General features: G+C 37.6%; 1 protein-coding gene across 2 annotated transcripts in view; it reads right to left on the reverse strand.

Moving 5' to 3' along the window:
• Window positions 1-20,526, reverse strand: part of PDE4B (phosphodiesterase 4B) — a 591,358-nt gene that overhangs the window by 448,809 nt on the left and 122,023 nt on the right. For both annotated transcript variants that reach the window (XM_063613310.1, XM_055234626.2), the window contains exon 3: window positions 15,999-16,237. In XM_063613310.1, the coding sequence (XP_063469380.1) occupies window positions 15,999-16,237 (239 nt within the window). The remainder of the gene's footprint in view (window positions 1-15,998; window positions 16,238-20,526) is intronic.

The following is a 20,526-nucleotide window of genomic DNA, read 5'->3' on the forward strand; positions in this document are numbered from 1 at the left end:
GTCTGGTTGTTTTATTCATTATTAAAAATGGGGTAAAGAAGCCTCATAATTATTGTATTTTTTGTGTATTATTTCTTTAGGTGTGTCGATTTTTGCTTTATATATTTAGATGCTCTGATGTTGGGTACATATATTTATAAGTGTTATATCTTCCTGTTCAATTGACCTTTTCATTATTATATAATGTTCTTCTTTGTATCTTGTACTGATTTTTACTTTACATATATTTTGTCTGATATAAGTATAGCCACTTCTCCTTTGGTGACCATTTACACAGAATATATATTCCATCCCTTCACTATCTGTGTCTTTAAATCTAAAGTGAGATTCTTATAGACAGCACATAGTTTACTCTTATTTTTCTAATTCATTCAACTGCTCTTTGTTTTTTGATTGAGGAATTTAATCCATGTCTATGTAAAGTAAACATTGATAGAGGAAAATTTACTATTGCCATTTTGTTCATTGTTGTCTGTTTGTCTTGTGGTTCTTACAGCTGTCTTTTTATTCTTTCTCTGTCTTTTATTTTTTATTGAGACAGGATCACCCAGACTGGAGTGCATTGGCACAATCATAGCTCTTTGTTATCTAGGCTTAAGCAATCCTCCTGCATTAGCCTCCTGAGCAGCTAGAGCTACAGGCATATGCCACCATGCCCAACTAATTTAAAAAAAAATTTTTTTACAGATAGGGTCTTGCTATGTTGTCTAGGCTGATCTCAAGCTCCTGGGCTCAAGTAATCCTCCTCCCTTGACCTCCTATGTCTTACTCTCTCATGCTGTCTTCCTCTGTGTTGCAGTGAATATTTTGTACTGATATACTTTGATTCCTTTCTCTTTTTCCTTTTTGTATCTTCTATAGGTATTTCTTTGTGGCCACTGTGGGGCTTGCATAAAATATCTATTAGTCTATCTTATAGTTTATTTAAAATAGTCTATATTAAACTGATAACAACTTACATTCAATTTCGCTACACTTGCACTTCTTTCCCATCACACACTGTGCTATAGATGTCAAAATTCACATCTCTCTATATTCCATATCCATTTAAATAATATTTAATTACAGATATTTTCAATATCTTTTGTCTTTTAACTTTATATTATAATTAAAAGCGATTCATCCAACAGTTACAGTGTTTGCAGCAGTCTGAATTTGTCTATATATTTATCATTACCAAGTTTCACTTTCTTGTGCTATCATGTTACCGTTTGTGTCATTTGTTGCAACTTGAAGAGCTTCCATTAGCATTCATTTTTTTTTTTTTTTTTTTGAGACGGAGTCTCACTGTGTTGCCCAGGCTGGAGTGCAGTGGTGCGATCTCGGCTCACTGCAAGCTCTGCCTCCCGGGTTCACGCCATTCTCCCACCTCAGCCTCTCCGAGTAGCTGAGACCACAGGCGCCTGCCACCACTCCCGGCTAATTTTTTGTATTTTTAATAGAGACCGGATTTCACTGTGGTCTCGATCTCCTGACCTCGTGATCCGCCCGCCTCGGCCTCCCAAAGTGCTGGGATTACAAGCGTAAGCCACCGTGCCCGGCCAGCATTCCTTTTAAGACAAGTATGGCGCTGATCAACTCTCCATTTTTTTTTTTTTTTTAAACGGATTCTTGCCCTGTTGCCAGGGCTGGAATGCAATGGCACGATGATCTCGGCTCAGTGCAATCTCCACCTCAGCCTCCCGAGTAGCTGGGATTATAGGCACGTGCCACCATGCCCAGCTAACTTTTTGTATTTTTAGTAGAGACGGGGTTTCACTATATTGGCCAGGCTGGTCTTTAACTCCTGACCTCAAGTGATCCACCCACCTTGGCCTCCCAAAATGCTGGGATTACAGGCATGAGCCACGGCGCCCAGCATCTCTGCTTTTATTTGTCTGGGAAAGTCTCTATTTTTGAAGGAGAATTTTGGCATGCATAGTATTTTTCATTGGCAGTTTTTTTTTTTTTTAATTTCAGCACTTTGAATATATCATCCCACTCCCTTCTGGCCTGCAAGGTTTTCTACTGAAAAATCCACTTTTAGTTTTATGGGAAATCCCTTGTACATGACAAATCACTTTTCTGTTGCTACTTTGAAAATTCTCCCTTTGCCTTGACTTTTGACAATATAATTATAATGTATCTCAGTGTAGGTTTCTTTCAGTTCATTTCATCTGGTATCTGCTGGGCTTCCTAGAGTAGAATGTTCATTTTCTTCTCCAGATTTGGGGAGTTTTGCACTATTATTTCTTTGAATATGTTTTGTGGTTCTTTCTCTCTCTCCTCTCTCCTCCAAGAACTCCTATAATGTGCACGTTGGTCCACTTGATGGTGTCCCGTAAGTCCTTTAAGCTGTCTTTATTTTTGTCCTTCTTTTTTCTTTTTGCTCTTCTGACTGAATAATTTCCAACAACAATAACTAGTCTTCAAGTATGCTTATCTTTTCTTCTGCTTGATTTAGTCTGCTGTCACACTGCTTTAGTGAATTTTTCAGCTATTATTTTATTATTTAGCTCTACAAATTCTTTTTGGTACTTTTTATACTTTCTATATCTCTGTTGAAATACTCATGTTCATGCATTGTTCTCTTGATTTTGGTGAACATCTTCATAATGGTTATTTTGAGTTCTCTGTTAGGTAAATCATATATTTCTCTTTTAATCATTAGACTTTGTTTCTGGAGATTTATCTTGTTCCATTGTTTGGAAACTATTTCTATGTTATTTTTATTTTCCTTGACTATTTGTGTTGGGTCGGTACATTAGACAAAACAGCGACCTCTCCCAATGTTCACAGACTAACCTTATAAAGGAGAAGACCCTCACTAACCAGCTTAGCCAGGGATTCTGGGGGCCTCTCCAACCTGCCAATCTGTTTTCTTTGTTCTTAGCAGCTACCATCTAGAGTATGCTAGGTACAATCAGTGTCCCAATACAAGTGATATTGGGGCCATTCCTCAAGTAGCCCCCAGAAAAGTTGAATCATTTAATGCCCTTTCCAACTCTTCCCATGACAAACAGAGAGAGAAGCTGGGATCTGTGGTTTTTCACCTGTTCACCCTACACTGAGCTTGTGGGAGGGACTGCGCCATCTAGTTGCATGCTAGATCAAACCACCATATTTGTTCTCATTGGCCCCAAGGCAGCTAGAGTATGCCAGGTCCCATAAGTACCCCAAAACAAGCCAGACAGAGGAAGTCCTTTGGGAAGCTCCCAGAAACACTGGGGCATTGGCCAAGCAGACTAACTCTTCCCTTCCCAAGGAGACGTTGGAAGCAGGGATTTTTCATTTTCTTGCTGTGTGTTGAGCTGAGGGAAAGGATATGGGAATTGTCAGTTCAAACTTCTGTCTGTGTTCTTACCAGCCCCTGGATGGCTAGATTATGCTGAGTTCCATTACTGCTCCAAGACTGGAAAGAGAGAGGCCCATCCTTTGGGGAGGAAGAAGTTGGAAGAGTGTCATACACATGGTCCAACTCTTTTACTCTCCAGGGAGAAGCTGGGAGCTACGATTCCTTTCAATCATGTGGCATTGAGCTGTGGGTAGGGATTCAGACATGAGGGTGTCTTGAATTTTCCTGTGGGATTTGATGTGTCTGGGTGCAGGAGCCTCTCAACTAGTTTTGGATTTCTCAGTAAGAGAATTTGTCTGTGAGTTGTTGTTGAATTGGTGGGTTCGTTGGGGGAAGGAGGGTATCACTTCTGTAAATGACATTTTATTATTATAATTTCAAATTTCAATTGTCTATTGCCAGTGTACAGAAAAGCAACTGATTTTGTATGTTAACTCTGTATACTGAAACCTTGTTATATCGATTAGTATTTCCCCCAAGGAGAGGTGTTTCTTGTTTGTTTGTTTCTGCCAGTCTTTAGGATATTTTGTAAAGACAGTCATGCCATCTGCAAAGATAATTTTATTTCTTCTTTCCCAAACTGTATGCCTTTTTGTATTAGGCCATTTTCGTATTGCTATAAAGGAATACCCAAGACTGGGTAATTTATAAAGAAAAGAGGTTTAATTCGCTCATTGTTCTGCAAGCTGTACAGGAAGCATAGCTGCTTCTGCTTCTGGGGAAGTCTCAGGAAACTTACAATCATGGTGGAAGGAAAAGAGGAAGCAGTTAGATCTTACATGGGTGGAGGAGGAAGAAGAGAGAGAGGAGAGAGGTGCTACACATTTCTAAATAACCATATCTCACAATAACTCACTCACTCATTATCATGAGGACAGCACTGAGGGGATGGTGCTAAGCCATTCGTGTGAAAGTGCCCCCATGATCCAATCACCTCCCACCAGGTCCCACTTCCAACATTGGGGATTACAATTGAACATGAGATTTGAGTGAGGACACAGATTCAAACCACATCATCCTGCCCCTGGGCCCTCCCAAATCTCATAAAAATCTCATGTCCTTCTCACACTGCAAATCACAATCATGCCTTCCCAACAGTCTCCCAAAGTCTTAACTCATTCCAGCATTAACTCAAAAGTCCACAGTCCAAAGTCTCATCTGACACAAGGCTAGTCCCTTCTGCCTATGAGCCTGTAAAATAAAAAACAAGTAAGTTACTTCCAAGATACAATGGGGGTGTAGTCATTGGGTAAATACTTCCATTCCAAAAAGACAGAAATCAGCCAAAAGAACAGGGCTACAGGCCGTATGCAAGTCCAAAACCCAGCAGGGTGTTCATTAAATTGTATAGCTCCACAATAATCTCTTTTGACTCCATGTCCCACATCCAGGGCACACTGATGCAAGGGTTGGGCTCCCAAGGCCTTGGGCAGCTCTGCCCCTGTGGCCTTCCAGAACTCGACCCCACAAAGCTGCTCTCAAGGGCTGGCATTGAATGCCTGTGGCTTTTCCAGGTGCAGGGTACAAGCTGCCAGTGGATCTACCATTCTGGAGTCTGGAGAACAGTGGCCTCTGTGATGGTTAATACTGAGTGTCAACTTGATTGAACTGAAGGATGCAAAGTATTGATCCTGGGTGTGTCTGTGAGGGTGTTGCCAAAGGAGATTAACATTTGAGTCAGTGGGCTCGGGAAAGAGGACTCACCCTTAATCTGGTGGGCACAATCTAATCAACTGCCAGCAAATATAAGGCAGGCAGAAAAACGTGAAAAGGAGAGACTGGCCTACTCTCCCAGCCTATATCTTTCTCCCATGCTGGATGCTTCCTGCCCTCAAACATTGGACTCCAGGTTCTTCAGTTTTGAGACTCGGACTGGCTCTCCTTGCTTCTCAAGCTTAAAGACAGCTTATTGTGGGACTTTGTATCCTAGTAGTTCTGTCCCTCTAGAGAACTCTGGAAAATATAGATTTTGGCATCAGGAATGGTTCTAGAGGAAGAGTATATTAAGGATGGAGTTCTTTCATTAGTTTGGGAGTTTCTGGAGTTGGCTGCTTAATATGATTAGACTCAAAAATGCTAAGGATTCTACTTCTTTTTTTTTTTTTTTTTTTTTTTTTTTTTTGAGACAGAGTCTCGCTCTGTCACCCGGGCTGGAGTGCAGTGGCGCAATCTCGGCTCACTGCAAGCTCCGCCTCCCGAGTTCACGCCATTCTCCTGCCTCAGCCTCCGAGTAGCTGGGACTACAGGCGCCCGCCACTGCGCCCGGCTAATTTTTTGTATTTTTTAGTAGAGACGGGGTTTCACCGTGGTCTCGATCTCCTGACCTCGTGATCCGCTCGCCTTGGCCTCCCAAAGTGCTGGGATTACAAGCGTGAGCCACCGCGCCCAGCCAGGATTCTACTTCTAATAGTATGGAGAACACTGATTGATAGTCCTTGGCATGGATTGTTTAGAGAGTTATACAGAATAAATGCATTTGACACTCCCAATTCACCACTCGTGAGGGGCAAGGAGTTTAGTGACTCTATACATAATAGCTTTGACCATATGTGCAGAACCAAGGAATGTAATGAAGCTGGTTGGTTGCTCCTAAGTTCAGTGGACAAAGTGATGGAAGAAAATGATGAACTCACGGATTCTGTCTCCTGGCTTCAGAAGCAAATACTGAACCTCAAGTCTGCTAAGATTGCCCTAAGTGAGAGTCTTATTTCCTATAGAGAAAGAGGTGAAATTGTGGAAAAACAGACACAAATTCTTATCATGAAAGTGGTGACCTGCAACAGAAGGTGTATGCACAGCCTCACCAGGTGTCTACTGTTAAAGTGAGATTGATTGGAAAAGAATGGGACCCTGCAACTTGGAATAGGAACGTGTGGGAGGACCCTGATGAAGCTGGGGACACTGAATTTGTAAACTCTGATGAATCTTTTTTGCCAGAAGGAACAGCTTCCCCATCCCCAGTAGTGGCAACATCCCCTCCCCGACCCATGCTGCCATCAGCCTTTCCACCTTTGTCTGAAGAGATAAACACTGTGCCACCTGAGGCAACAGTGATGGCCTCCCCTGAGGTGGTTGCCAGGCAAGGTAATGTTGATTCTCCTCAGGAGCCATCCCCAAACTCCGTTTGCTTCTAGACCTATAACTAGACTAAAATCCTGGCGGGCCCCTAGAGGTAAGATTGAGAGTGTAACCCATGAGGAGATGTGCTACACTAGAAAAGAACTGCTTGAGTTTTCTCATTTATATAAACAGAAATCTGAAGAACATGGGAATGGATATTAAGGGTGTGGGATAATGGTGGAAGGAATATAGAGTTGGATCAGGCTGAATTTATTGATTTGGGCCCACTACATAGGGACTGTGCTTTTAATGTTGCAGCTTGGGGAGTTAAAAAAGGTTCTAATAGTTTATTTGCTTGGTTAGCTGAAATATGGACTAAAAGATGGCCCACTGTAAGCAAGCTGGAAATGCCTGATCTCCCTTGGTTTAATGGAGAGGAAGGGATCCAGAGTCTTAGGGAGATTGGGATGGTGGAGTGGGTTAGTCACTTTAGACCTCTCATCCCAGCTGGGAGCATACAGAAGATACACCCTTGACCAACGCCTTGCAAAATAGATTTGCGAGGGTGGCACCTGCATCTCTGAAGAGCCCTGTAATTGCTCTTCTCTGTATGTCAGATCTAACAGTGGGAACTGCAGTCACTCAACCACAAAATTTAAATACAACGGGAGTAACTAGATCCTGAGGTGGCAGGGGCCAAGTGGTGGCACTCAACCTTCAAAGGCAAGGTGGACGTAGCTACCTTATTGGACAGCAGAGGCAAAGTGGCAATCAGAATAGTCTGACTCGTGTAGAGCTATGGCGTTGGCTAATTAATCACGGTGTTCCTGGAAGTGAAATTGATAGGAAGCCTACTGCATTCCTACTTAATTTATACAAGCAGAAAACTTCTAGGTTGAATGGACAAAAGACTAATTTAAATTATAAAAACAGAGAATAATGGCCCCTCAATCGATTTCCAGACTTGAGCCAGTTTACAGACGCAGAACTCCTTGAATGAAGGGGAGGCCAGGTACCCTTGAGGAAGGACCTCACTACGTTACCGACAATTTGAGCAGTGAATCTTTCTCCCATCCTTCCCCAAGGAGACCTCCAGCCTTTTACCAGGGTATCTGCCCATTGGGGAAAGGGAAATGATTGACATTTAGGGAACTACTGGAAACTGGCTCTGAGCTGACGTTGATTCCAGAGGACCCAAAATGTCACTGTGGTCCTCCAGTTAAAGCAGGGGCTTATGGAGGTCAGGTAATTAATGGAGTTGTAGCTCAGGTCCAACAAAGAGTGGATCTAGTGGGTCCCCGGACTCATCCTCTGGTCATTTCCCCAGTGCACAATAGGCATAAACATTCTTAGCAGCTGGCAGAACCCCCACATTGGCTCCCTGACTGGTAGGGTGAGGGCTGTTATGGTGAGAAAGGCCAAATGGAAGCCATTAGAGCTGCCTCTACCTAGAAAAATAGTAAATCAAAAACAAGATTGCATCCCTGGAGGGACTGTGGAGATTAGTGCCACTATCAAGGACTTGAAAGAAGCACGAGTCATTATTCCCATTCAACTCTCCCATTTGGCCTGTGCAGAAGACAGATGGATCTTGGAGAATGACAGTGGCTTATCATAAGTTTAACAGAGTGATGACTCCAATTGCAGTTGCTGTACCAGATGTGATAAAGATAATATATATTATATATATTTACATGTATTATATATATGATATATATATATTTTAAGTAACCTAAGTCTGCCTTCACATATAGTATATATATCTTAAAACAGAATATTCCCACTTGCTCCTGCTTGTTCATTTCACACTGTTGTCTTTCATTTCCCTTACCCCTATACTATAATCACCCAGTACATTGTTGGTATTGCTTGAAACAGTTATGTTTTATACAGTTAAGAAAGTTTAGCTTGAAAAACCTAAACAATGTTATCTTATCTTCATTTATTTCTCCTCTGACACTATTCTTTGTGTAGATCTGTGTTTAAGCTCTATATCATTTTTCTTCTTAATGAATAACTTCTTTTAACATGCTCTTATAAAGCAGGTCTGCTGACAATGAGTTTCCTCAGTTTTGTTTCTCTGAAAAAGGTTCCCTCTCTCCTTCTCATCTGAAGGATAATTTTGCTGGTTATAAAATTCTAGCCTGGTGAAGGTTTTTATTTCAACACTTTAAATAATGTACTCCACTCTTTTCTTGCTTTCATGGTTTCTGACAAACAGTCCAGTATAATTCTTATTCTTGTTCCTCTATATGTCTGTATTTATTATTTGATTTCTTTAGAGATTTTTCTCTTTGTCTTTAGTGAAGTTTGAATATGGTATGCCTAAGGGGTGTGTGTGTGTGTGTGTGTGTGTGTGTATTTGTTATTTATCCTCATCCGTGGATAATTAACAATACCTAGATCAAATAGCAAGAGAAAGTAAAAGAAGTGAAGTAATCAATTCCATGTAGGCCTACAAGTATGAAGGAAGAAAAGACACTAAAACAAGGTTCAGTTTAAACCATTGCAAACTCAGATGTTCCTTTCTGAAAGGGAGATAAAACAGTAAAGGCACTAATATCTACCACATAAAATAAGCAAACATTTTACTCAAAGCCAAGAACATTCAGATACTGGGGAAAGACAGTGTCTTCAGGAGAAAAAGTCAAAGAAATAGGTCCCACTAGGCCCTTAGGAGCACAAACTTAAGAATTATCATCAGAACCTTCAGTTTAAGAATGTACTAAGGCAATTTTATAGCCAAAACAAGTGTGGGATGAAAGGACCTAAGATCTCCATAGCAAGTAGCTATGAAAGTTTTTTGTAATATTGTTCACAAGGTTATCTCAACAAAACCTTTGCTTTAAAAATAAGGAAAACTATCATCTTATTTTCTTGATGCTACTAAAGAAATGCCAAGTTAGTAAGGAAATAGCAAGTCAAAGTGTAAGGGGACTTTTCTCACCAAAGGTACATAATGGACACTAAAGCTGCTTTTGCTCTGAGGATATTTACCACACAGAGTAAAAGTTAATATTAGTCTGATGTCCTTGAGGGTCAAGGGGGAACTGTAATCAAAGCCCAGTCATGCCACGATGAGGCATTCAAAAGGAGAGTCTTCCCAACTTAAACCAGAATTTCAAATGGCTATTTTCTCATTGCAAAGGTAAAACAGAAGTAAACACACCCCTACTCTCTACATCCAGGAGACTGCCAGAAGGGCAGCCTCAGTGATAATTCAAGCAGGGCCAGGGGTTGAGGGTGTGGGGTCATAGGCAGTGGACCTTAACAGATTATGATCATGTTTCAGCTGGGTGATTGAGAAACCCTATGATCAATCTACCAATGTCCCAATGCCCCTAGAGACCTGGTAGAATCAAACACAAATTCTCTATGGTGAACCTTATTCTGATACCTTAAACTGTGCCTACAAATAATGTTTCAATGACACTTAATTTATTGTGGCAGCAAACAATAAATTTTAAAAAATTAAGCACACCTCTTAAACCTAATGTTGAGGGCAATAAATAAGTCAAATGCAAAAGAGTACACATTAGGTGATTCCATTATGTAAAGTTCAAAAGTAGACAAAACTAATAGATGTTGTTGGACGTATGGAGGAGGTAGTGATGGGGCAGGGGCTCGGGGGGTGCATAAGAAGAGCTTCTGAAACACTAGTAAAGTTTTGCTTCTTGATTTTGTTCCTGGTTTTGCAGTTGTGTCCAATTTGTGAAATTTTATCAACATGCCCTCTTATGATAGGTATACTTTTTTGCACACTGATTGTACTTTAATAAAGTTTTTTAAATAGTAGTAAGGAATTTTTTTTTTAATTTTCAGTGCCAGGTACATGTGCAGGATGTGCAGGATGTGCAGGTTTGTTACATACAACATGTGCCATGGTGGTTTGCTGCACCTATCAACCCATCACCTAGGTATTAAGCCCAGCATGCATTAGCTATTTTTCTTAATAAAGTTCTTTAAAAGCATGAGCAAAAACCATCAGGAAACACAGATAACAGAAAACAGACTCACTGAAAACTTTAGATACTAAAATGAGCAAAAGGGTAAAATAACTATTCTTGCTCTCTAAAAGCTTGAAAATATCTGCAGTGCAACATACAGCCTCTAAACTGATCTCCAATGATCTCCACCTCCCTGTTTATTCATTTGCAGAATCCCCTCCCCTGTGCATGTGTAAGACCTAATGAACAGAATATATAAAAGTGATGGGATGTCACTTCCAAGATTAAGTTGTAAAAATACTTTGACCTCTGTCTTGCTCCGTCTCTATTGGTCTCTCTTTCTCAAAACACTTGCTCTGGAGAAACCAAACTACATGTTATAAATAGCCTTCACATGGGTCTATGAGACCCACATGGCAAGGAACTGGTATTTCTAGTCAGCCACAGCCAGGAATTGAGCCTGTCAACAACCACGTTGGTGAGGTTGGAAGCAGATCTGCCTACCTTTCCACCCATATGCATGACTACAATACTGGCCAATTACTTGATTCCAGTCTTGTGAGAGACTCTGAGTCAGAGGCACACAGCTAAGCCACAGCTGGATTCCTGATTCATAGAAACTCTGAGATAAAAATGTTATTTTAAGTCAGTAAATGTTGGGATTATTTGTTATGCAGTAATAGATAGCAGGGAATGGAAAACCACATAACATTATCTAGTGTATTTTTAAATACATGAATAAACACTTTAAAATTTAAAAATACAAAAATCAAAATAAAAAAACAATATAATAGGTTTAATAACAAATGAGACATAGTTTGAAAAAATTTAGCAAACTGGAAGGCAGATTAGAAACAATTATCAGAATGCAGCCCAGAAAGACAAAATGAGAAAAAAATGTGGAATAAATTAAGAGAAATGGAAGACAAAGAAGTTTAAAAAATACATTTAATCAGAAATCCAAAAGCAGAGGAGAAAGATTGGCAGAGAAAATATTTGAAGAGGTAATGAAAGAATATTCCAGATCTGATGAGGAAGATATAAATTTACATATTCAAAAAGTCCAGGAAATCCCAAATAAGATAAACGAAAGGAAATCCATCCTTAAGCACATCAAAGTTCAACTGCCCAAATCCAGAGACAAAAAAAAAAAAAATTGACAGATTATCTATAAGAAAGACAATCAGAGTGAAGCTAATTTCCTAATAGTAACAACAGAAGACAAAAAGCAGGGAAAAATAGTTTCAAAGTGTTGAAATAAAGACAAGACATTTTCAGACAAACCAAAATAAATTCTGAAGAATTTACTTCAGGCAAAAAGGCGAGTAATTCCAGCAGAGGGTCTAAGATATGAGGAGGAATTAAAACCAAAAACATTGGTAAATATCTGGGAAAATCCAAATCAAACGGTGAATGCCAAAAATAATGCTAATGTATTGTGCGGTAAGATATACAGAGAGAGAGAAATAACTAAAATACACAAAAACAAACTGTAAACAGGGAAGGGCTTGAAAGAGTAGAGTGTTCTAAGATCCTCATGTAAGAAGATTAAAGTTGTAGATTAACTATAGATGTTCAAGGCCCAGAATTGGCTTATTATCTAAATTTGGTCATGCAGCATTGCATAACCTATAGATCAGCAACTATTTAAAAAGTGAAGTCCCTCAGAGACTTGGTATTATACTAATACAATTTCTATGGGCCTGAAGAAACTACAGCTTTTACAGTGGCAGATGACAGGCTTTAGCTGGTTAGGAAACCCTCCTTCTAAACCACGCTTCCAGGTCCTGCTAACAAAATGAGAAAATCAAGAAGACACGGAGGATAAATTTGAGAACGTCATTTCTTTGAACTTCAGTTTATAAGAGCAGGAAACTTTGAATTCAGATTTTTTTTGGTGGGGGGAATACTCAAAAGGGCAGTGGTCAATATTGGGAGAACAGCTTCACAAGGATGGCAGTAAGTCAGTACTGGGATATACTCCTGATATCTTCCTCTAAAGAACAGGTACATCCCTGATGTGCCCCTAAAGTTAAGGTGAAAAGATTTTAAAAATTGGGAAATTTCTGCCGCCTTACTCGCTATTTCCCAGAGAGAATGAATAATTTAATCTTTCTTGGTGTTTTCAGAAGGAGGAACTGGCCATGTGCAGTCCTTCCCTCTACTTTCTCAGGCGAGTAGGATTTCTACAGATTCTCCATGCTAAAAGTTTTGTAGGGGTAGGCCTTCTATTTATGTGTGTATAAGAGGTGAGGGGATCTTGCCCAGGTCTAGCATCTATGCAATTATGGGTTTCAATATTAGGAAGCCACTTGCCCACAGACGTAAATTATATTTTTCAACATCAACTTTATTAGTATTAAAGATAACATCTTGCTTTCATATCTGAATTCCTCTTTCATCATATTTCCAAGTTGGTTCCAAGAACTCAGGAGGTAAAGTTCCCCTAAAACCTCCAATAATAGAAAATGCATAATTTTGGCTACTCAGTCTAAATGTAACAATAAAAATGACAATAATAATAATAATATCAAAATGACCATTAAGAACAAGTGACTGTGCTACATGCATAGCAAAACTTTTTTTAAAATTTTCCTCATGATTCTGAAGTGTAGGTATTATCATCTCCATTTTTTGTTCATTTGTGTCTTTTGGAGATTGTATTATAATAGAAACTCATCTGAAAGGCTACAAAATGGAAGTCACCCAATAAAACTGGGCTTGAGTCCTTTCTAACTCTTTCTTGCTCCATGATAAATAAAATCACTATTCTTATATTCCAGACCTTTTTTCCGTAATGATGGCCCGTTTTCTCCAAATAAACATATCATAAAATCATGTTAATGTTTTTATATAAAACTTTATATAAAATTAGGCAATACTTTTCATTAGAACAGATTCAAATTATTTCACTGTCTTTGATGGCTTGATCTAGAACACACAGTCCCATACTTATGACTTATTTGGCACATCAGCCATGACCTCAAAGTCAGTTTTTGTCCTTGATAACTGTAAAAGCAATGATCAAATCCTAGAATCATGTCTTAGAGATCTTTACTAGTCCAGAAAGGGATCAGCAAACTCTGGCAGGCCAAATCCAGCCTGCTGCCTGTTTTTGTAAACAAAATTTTATTGGAACACAGCTACACTTATTTGTTTACACATTGGCTATGGCTCCTTTCACAATGTAACAGCAAGGATGAGTAGTTGTGACAGAGACTGCAAAGCTCATAAAACTTAAAATATTTACTATCTAGTCCTTTACAGAAAACATTTGCTCATTGCTGGTCTTGGCATGGAAATTGATTCCATATTCTTGGTACTCTAAGTGGTAAGCATAATTCTTTCTCTCACATAGTCCTAGGCAGTACTCCTTATCTCTATGAACTTTCATCAAGTTGATGGCATTGATGATAATTTGAACCCAGTTTCCTCACTTCTAGTCAAATCATTTTTAATCAGATTCCTTCACCAATAATTCCACCAGTCTTCAGCTATCAGTATTCCAGTGGAAGCTGGATTTTCAAGAGATGTTCAGAAATGCTTTTAGTTACTTATATTTAAAAATAAATTTAGAGTTATCTGTATACTCTACTCTCATACTTTAAAAAGTATCCTGTTAACTGAAATAAAACAGACATGTTATAAATGAATTACTAATATGTGGTGCTCACTGACTATTGAACATGAAAAATGGCTAAATTTTCCATTTCAACTTAAAATACTGGCACCAAGAATGAGGCTACTGATAGTTGAGACATGGTTTCTAATTTCCAAAAAATCTTTATTGGATAATGGTCAAGAGGACAAAAATCAACATTTGCTGATTACCTACCATATGCATTTTACTAAGCAAAATACCTTAGATAGATTACCTCATTTGATCCTCACAATAGCCTATGAGGTAAATATTATTGCCCTCCTTTAAAAATAAAAACGTTCAACTAGGAAAGATAAACAAGCATGCCCCAAATGGCAGAGTCTAGATTTGATATTTCGAAGGAAGGAACAATTCTACAACTCCCAAAATGTCTTTGAATTAAATGAACTCAAACTTGACAAGTCACTATACATTTTATCCAGGGTGTTATTCAAAATATCTAACAACAGATACAGCACCAACACCCACCAAAACCAGATTCCTCTGTGCCAGCCTTTACCTCTTTGTTTTTAGATTGTAAGAAATTCTGGAGGCTTCAGGAGAATAGTCTGGGATAGTAGTAGGGGCAATCAGAGAGCTCAAGAAAGCATATATTTACCAACTGGTATGAAAGCATTGCAATACTTTAACAACTGATAGAATTGTATCACTGCCAACTTGCTGAAAAATAAATCTGGAAATCTTTAAGACTCCAAATCCGTAATTATACACACGCATAATCAAGACTAATCACATAAGCCATGTGATTGAGTATCCTATAGGGGAGCCCTATGTGCCCTTTTAATTCTCCATGATTGGCTATGACTCTTACATAATGTTAATTCAGCTGAACAGAAGATGTAAGACAGTCCTTCTCAAATTTGTAACCCATTTTCTTTAAAATGTTTTAGCATGATTCTCTATCACACAGATTGTCTGATTAAATATTTGATGCTATTAACTGTGATACCTGGAGTTTCAGTGATCTAATGCTCATTGTGTCAGGTAAACATTGACTAAAGGATGTCAAGATGCCATATATCATTATTCAAAGAGCACATCCTGGGCTACTCATCAGCCCTGGAGAGCTCAGCATGTGGCAGAGGTACATGGTACACCATAAAAATAATAGATTTTTAATGACTTACTAGAATAATGTTGTACAGTAATTTAATGTTTAGTCTTTCACCTTGATAAATTATGTAAACAAAAAGCGATTTTAAAAGCGACACATTATTAATTTAAAATCATATCAAACAGAGAAAATATTTTTCACTTTCATGATAAACCTCCATGATATGTAAGCCAATCATTCTTGAAAAATATTTTTAAATGATGTAGGAAAACAGAAAAGAAAAAGTGAGAATGTACTAATTATTAAATATATAATAAAGCACATATTTGAAGCAGTCATGGCACGATAACCACAATTGTAAGATTATATGATTAACTTTTCAACACTAGTTTAAAATAGCCTCTTTCACAAATATAGACTTTGCAAAACAGTCCCAGCATCTCTGATAGCACAATTTTCATTACTCTTTCAATTGACAATGAAATGTTTTATTTTATAGATAATCACAAACTGAGATTAATAAAGTGGGATGATAATAAATAGAAGCTAGGGATAAGTGTACAGTTCAGCAATAAGAACATCATATACATATAGTAACATGTAATTTGTTTTTCTAAGTCAAAAAATACTGATGCACACTGTATAGCTCTTTTAAAAAAAGTTAGATCATAAGCAGTAATTTTGTTATCCCTTTACATTAATGTAAATGTATCTCATTCCTTCCTCAGTAGCTTTAAATGAAGCATGTTCCTTCCACTCTGAAGAACTAGAAAATATCTCCACTGTTTTACCTCATCTTTGATTCTAAAGGGAACAAATTCTCAAAATGTCAATCGTCTTAGGTATTTCACAGAAAACTCACATTTTAATACTATGAAATTGTATTTGTAGAAATTGGAAAATAAAAATTTAGAATTGACATTTGATTTTGAGGCTACTCACCACTCCTGGCTTACAGTTGTAATAGCAATGCTTGGAAGCGTTGTCAAAGGCAGTGTGGTCGGCCTGGAAATACCATCTCCCTCAGGAGTCCTTGCCCTTTCACTCTGTCTTTGAGACAGTGGTGGTAACTGTAAGTTTCCTGAGCAACACCTTCTCCCTCTCCAGAGGTCGATCCCAAGCGTGTTACTGGAAGAACTGTAGGATTTACTCAAGCTACATTCAAAATAATCTTTAACATTCTGGAGGAACCACAGGGAAAGAAAAAAAGAAGAGAAAGAAAACGAAATTCAAATGTTAAATAGAGTGAAACAAGAAACTAAATGATCAAGCTGTCACTTACGATGTCCTGATTATCTCACAATCAGAATCTAACACTGACATCAAAAGCTCAAAGAGAAAACAATAGAAGAGGCTGATTCTCAGCTTTTAGAATAAACTTATCATTTGCATATTCCTGGAGATTTTTAGGCATATAGATAATGTTTACTAGTTGTAGCATGTGGATTGGAGGCCTCCTTCTTTCCTATTTTAATTTTTTTCATAATTTGCTAAAATGATATTTGCTAAAATTAAAAATATATTTTGGAAATCAATGTTATAATTCTGCAACTATGGGAACAAACTATGAGAAAATATGAAGTTTCTCATTCAGTATTTTATTTTATGTACTTATTTATTTTTTGAGATGGAGTCTCGCTCTGTCACCCAGGCTGGAGTGATCTCAGCTCACTGCAACCTCTTCCTCCTGGATTTAAGTGATTCTCCTGCCTCAGCCTCCCAAGTAGCTAGGACTACAGGCACACACCACAACACCCGGCTAATTTTTGTATTTTTAGTAGAGACGGGGTTTCGCCATGTTGGCCAGGCTGATCTCAAACTCCTGACCTCAGGTGATCTGCCTATCCTGGCCTCCCAAAGTGCTGGGATTACAGGCATGAGCCACTGCACCCAGCCATTCAGTGTTTTAAAGTAAAAATATTATCTATCTTAGAACAGCTGAATGTTGATAATTAGAGGTGACTGTTATGTTCTTATGAAAGGTCTTCTTACAATTGGAGATTTTTTTTTGTAAAATTGTGTAAGAACTCAGAAAAAGAAGTATACTTTATTCAGTCTTGAACTGCCATGTTCAAGTACATGCCCTAATGCTGACATTAATCATACACTTTGTGAGAAGACAAAGACATTGTGCTATACTCAAAGATACAACTTATTTATTCTTCCCATATCTTTTGGTGACAATGGGTACTGAGATTGTTGGGAGTGGGAGGCCCAAATGAGCCTCTGCCTGGTGTACCATTCATACCAGCTGAAAGACAGAAAATGTTATAGCCCTGCAATGGTCACTGATATCACTTAAGGTTTCAAAGTTACAATTTTCACCGTCCACACTTAGCTAGCAGGGAATAACGGAAGTACTAGAATCAGGCTACAGTCTCTCACCTGAAAATTACTCTGTGACCCTAAAGACAGGTATTTCCTACTAGCTCTTCAGACTCGAGTAAGGAGAACCTGAGACTAGACCTCCTAAAGTTTAAACAAAGTTCTTTACCCTCCGCTCCTCCACCCCACAGCCCCTATCCTAGTTCATATGAGGATAATTAACTCAGGTTTGAGGATCTAGCTGGGTTAATTCAACAAACATTTGACACACATCTATTATTATTTTGCACTGTGCTATTTAAGAAGGAAACAATAGCAAAAAGAGGAATGATATCTTTTCTCATAGAACATATAATCTAGTGATTTATACTATCTGATGCATGCAAGACTATATTTTGATGATAGAAATCTAGGCAAGAACAGGCTTGACAATTTTCAGGAGCCCCACCCTCCATACCAGAAAATGGGACACCATTATATTTTCTTGTGCTTGACTTATAATTTTAAAATACTATTTATTTGAAATTCAGTAGAACCATAGTTCAGTATCAGGAAGAAGACAAAACAATTTAAAATTTTGCAGAGTTTGAAACATTCTGGAATGTATCAGTGTTTCACTGTTTAGTAACTAGTTATTATATCAAATCCATTGTAGGTCTAGCACTTACTGTATGGTGTGTGTGTATGCGTGTGTGCATGTGTGCGTTTGTCTATGTGTGTAAATTAGAGGGTAAAGGGAAAAACTAATACATATGTTTATTTTTTAAAAGACTTACAAACTACTTTAGGAGACAAAATATATAAAATCTTCCTGAAGAGATTTAAGAGCAAACTAAAGGAAATCATAACGGTAAATCAGTCTAGTTCCAAATAAGCATGTAAAGAAAGCACTGGTTATCTGGAAAGCAAAGTCTTGAATATATACTTTATCTCTTATGTAAGAAACACCATAGCAAAGAACAGAAATAAGGATATCTATCATGTAGCTAAACCACCAACCACCCTAGCCTCCTAACATGATTGTTAGATATTTTTCTTCTTTAAAAAAAAGAACTATTACCAACCAGGTTTAATTGTAGTAAGTGACCTAAATGGGTACTATTTGGCACTTGTTATTTGAAAAATAAAAAAGTCACACCTATCACAAAATATTTCCCACACTAATTTGCGAACAAGCTCAAATTTTCAAATTTGAAATATTCTTTAAGTTAAAAAGATTTGTTCCAGAAGACCTCAGTTAATATTAAATACATTGCCACAAAGTAAGAACATAATGGAATAGCTTTTCAGAAATTAAATTCAAGATGAAAACTTAATATTGTTTTACAAACACTAATTAACTCATGCAGATTTATTCATAATTACTTCACACTCTGTAATTCATACCCATAATTTATACACCACTCCTCTAAAATTACTAAAAACCTCAAAATAAAATTTAATTTAGTCAATTCTCAATTACTGATTTGTGATCTTGAACTTCTTTTCCTAAATTTTCAAAGATTTTGTGGAAAGGAACATTAATTTGAATGTTACCTCTGGAAATCACAACTTTTAAAATGTATCATGGTTTCCAAAATTCACCTGGTAATATGAAAAATCCCTAAGGAAACAATGTAGTTTTGGATTATCCTTCTGTTTCTGAATAACTTTGTTTAAAAGCCAGTATTCTTGCCAATAAAATTTGAAAAGGTTGTCACAAAGGAAAAGGTAGTGTAAAATCCTGCACCTAAGTAGAAGTTTACAGAGAGGAGGGGGAGGGGACACCAAAGGACTGAGCTCTTTGTCATATCCCCATATTGAAACCAACCAAGTTAGAACCATTGAAATGTCCAGATGAGACATGCTGGTGCTTAAGTAGTCAAGGTTTTGTTGCTGTTGTTACTTGTCTTTTGTTTTGTCTATTTCATTCATTTCTGAAGCATTCTCTACTTTTTGAATTCTTTTGGTTAAACTCATAGTGAGAAAATGGAATAAGGTATTTTTAAGGTCTCCTATTGTGCTGCAGTACACATTCAATTTGGACCACAGGACATAATTTTTTAAGCCTTATGAAATCAGAAATTGAAATTATGGAAAGCAGCAAATGACAGTCAGGGTCCCTATTGAAGCTAAATATCATGATACTCCATGAGACAATAATAAAAGTAATTTTTTCTTCGAAAACTGATTTTATTGTAGGCAGTCACCATCAATTACAAGAGTAGTTTGTTGGAGTAATTATTATCACTCTTACTATTTTCCCTGCTTTGAAACAATCTCCTAATATATTTGCATATATAATTTCTGTGATTAGAAACGCAAATGAGAATCAAAGGTGTAATGGTAAATTTTCTAGTAGATACATTTAAAAAGTAAAAAGAAACAGGTAAAATTTAGTTTAACAACATATTTTACTTAGCCTTGCGTATGCAAAATATAACCATTGCAACATGTAATATTATCAAAAATTATTAATGGAATGCTTTTTATTGCACTGTATATTCAAAATCCAAGATGTATTTCATGCTTACAGCACATTTCCATTTAGACTAATATTTAATAGTCACATGTGGCTGGTGGCTACCATAGTGGACAGAGTAAATCTAGGTAATATTTATTCAATACGGTGGGGTTAATGTTCATATCCATTGCATGTTTTTTGCAGGCAACCTTCCTCTTCTTTTGACTATGCCCACCATTCCCTCAGGGAGGATCAGGATTATTATTCTAAGGATGCAATGAGAAAGAACTAATGGTTTGTCCATCTTTTATAGATTGAATGCATTGCTCAGTTTTATTCTTCCAAAAAACAAAATACTGGTGCACACAGTATACAAATAGTATTAAGGGACAATCACAAGCCTTTTTTTTTTTTAAAGAAAAACGTTTTCTAAATTCTAGAAGTTTTCTTTTAGGTATCCTGAGCAACGCTGGTACTGAGAACTTACACTATAACTTAAGGAAATGCCTTTCTGGTTCAGGAGATAGGAAGGAAGAAAAAAAAACGAAGAAGAAGAAGAAGTAAATGCTGCCACAAGTGACAGAACAGAACACATTAACTAGGTTCTTTGACACAAAAAATAGAAATGGCAATGGAAAAGGAGTATATTTGGGAAGCAAGAACCTAAATAGCACACCTAACTCTCCCTCTGCACTGTGGGTC

The sequence above is a fragment of the Symphalangus syndactylus genome, chromosome 19, assembly GCF_028878055.3.
Source record: "Symphalangus syndactylus isolate Jambi chromosome 19, NHGRI_mSymSyn1-v2.1_pri, whole genome shotgun sequence".
Lineage (NCBI taxonomy): Eukaryota > Metazoa > Chordata > Mammalia > Primates > Hylobatidae > Symphalangus > Symphalangus syndactylus.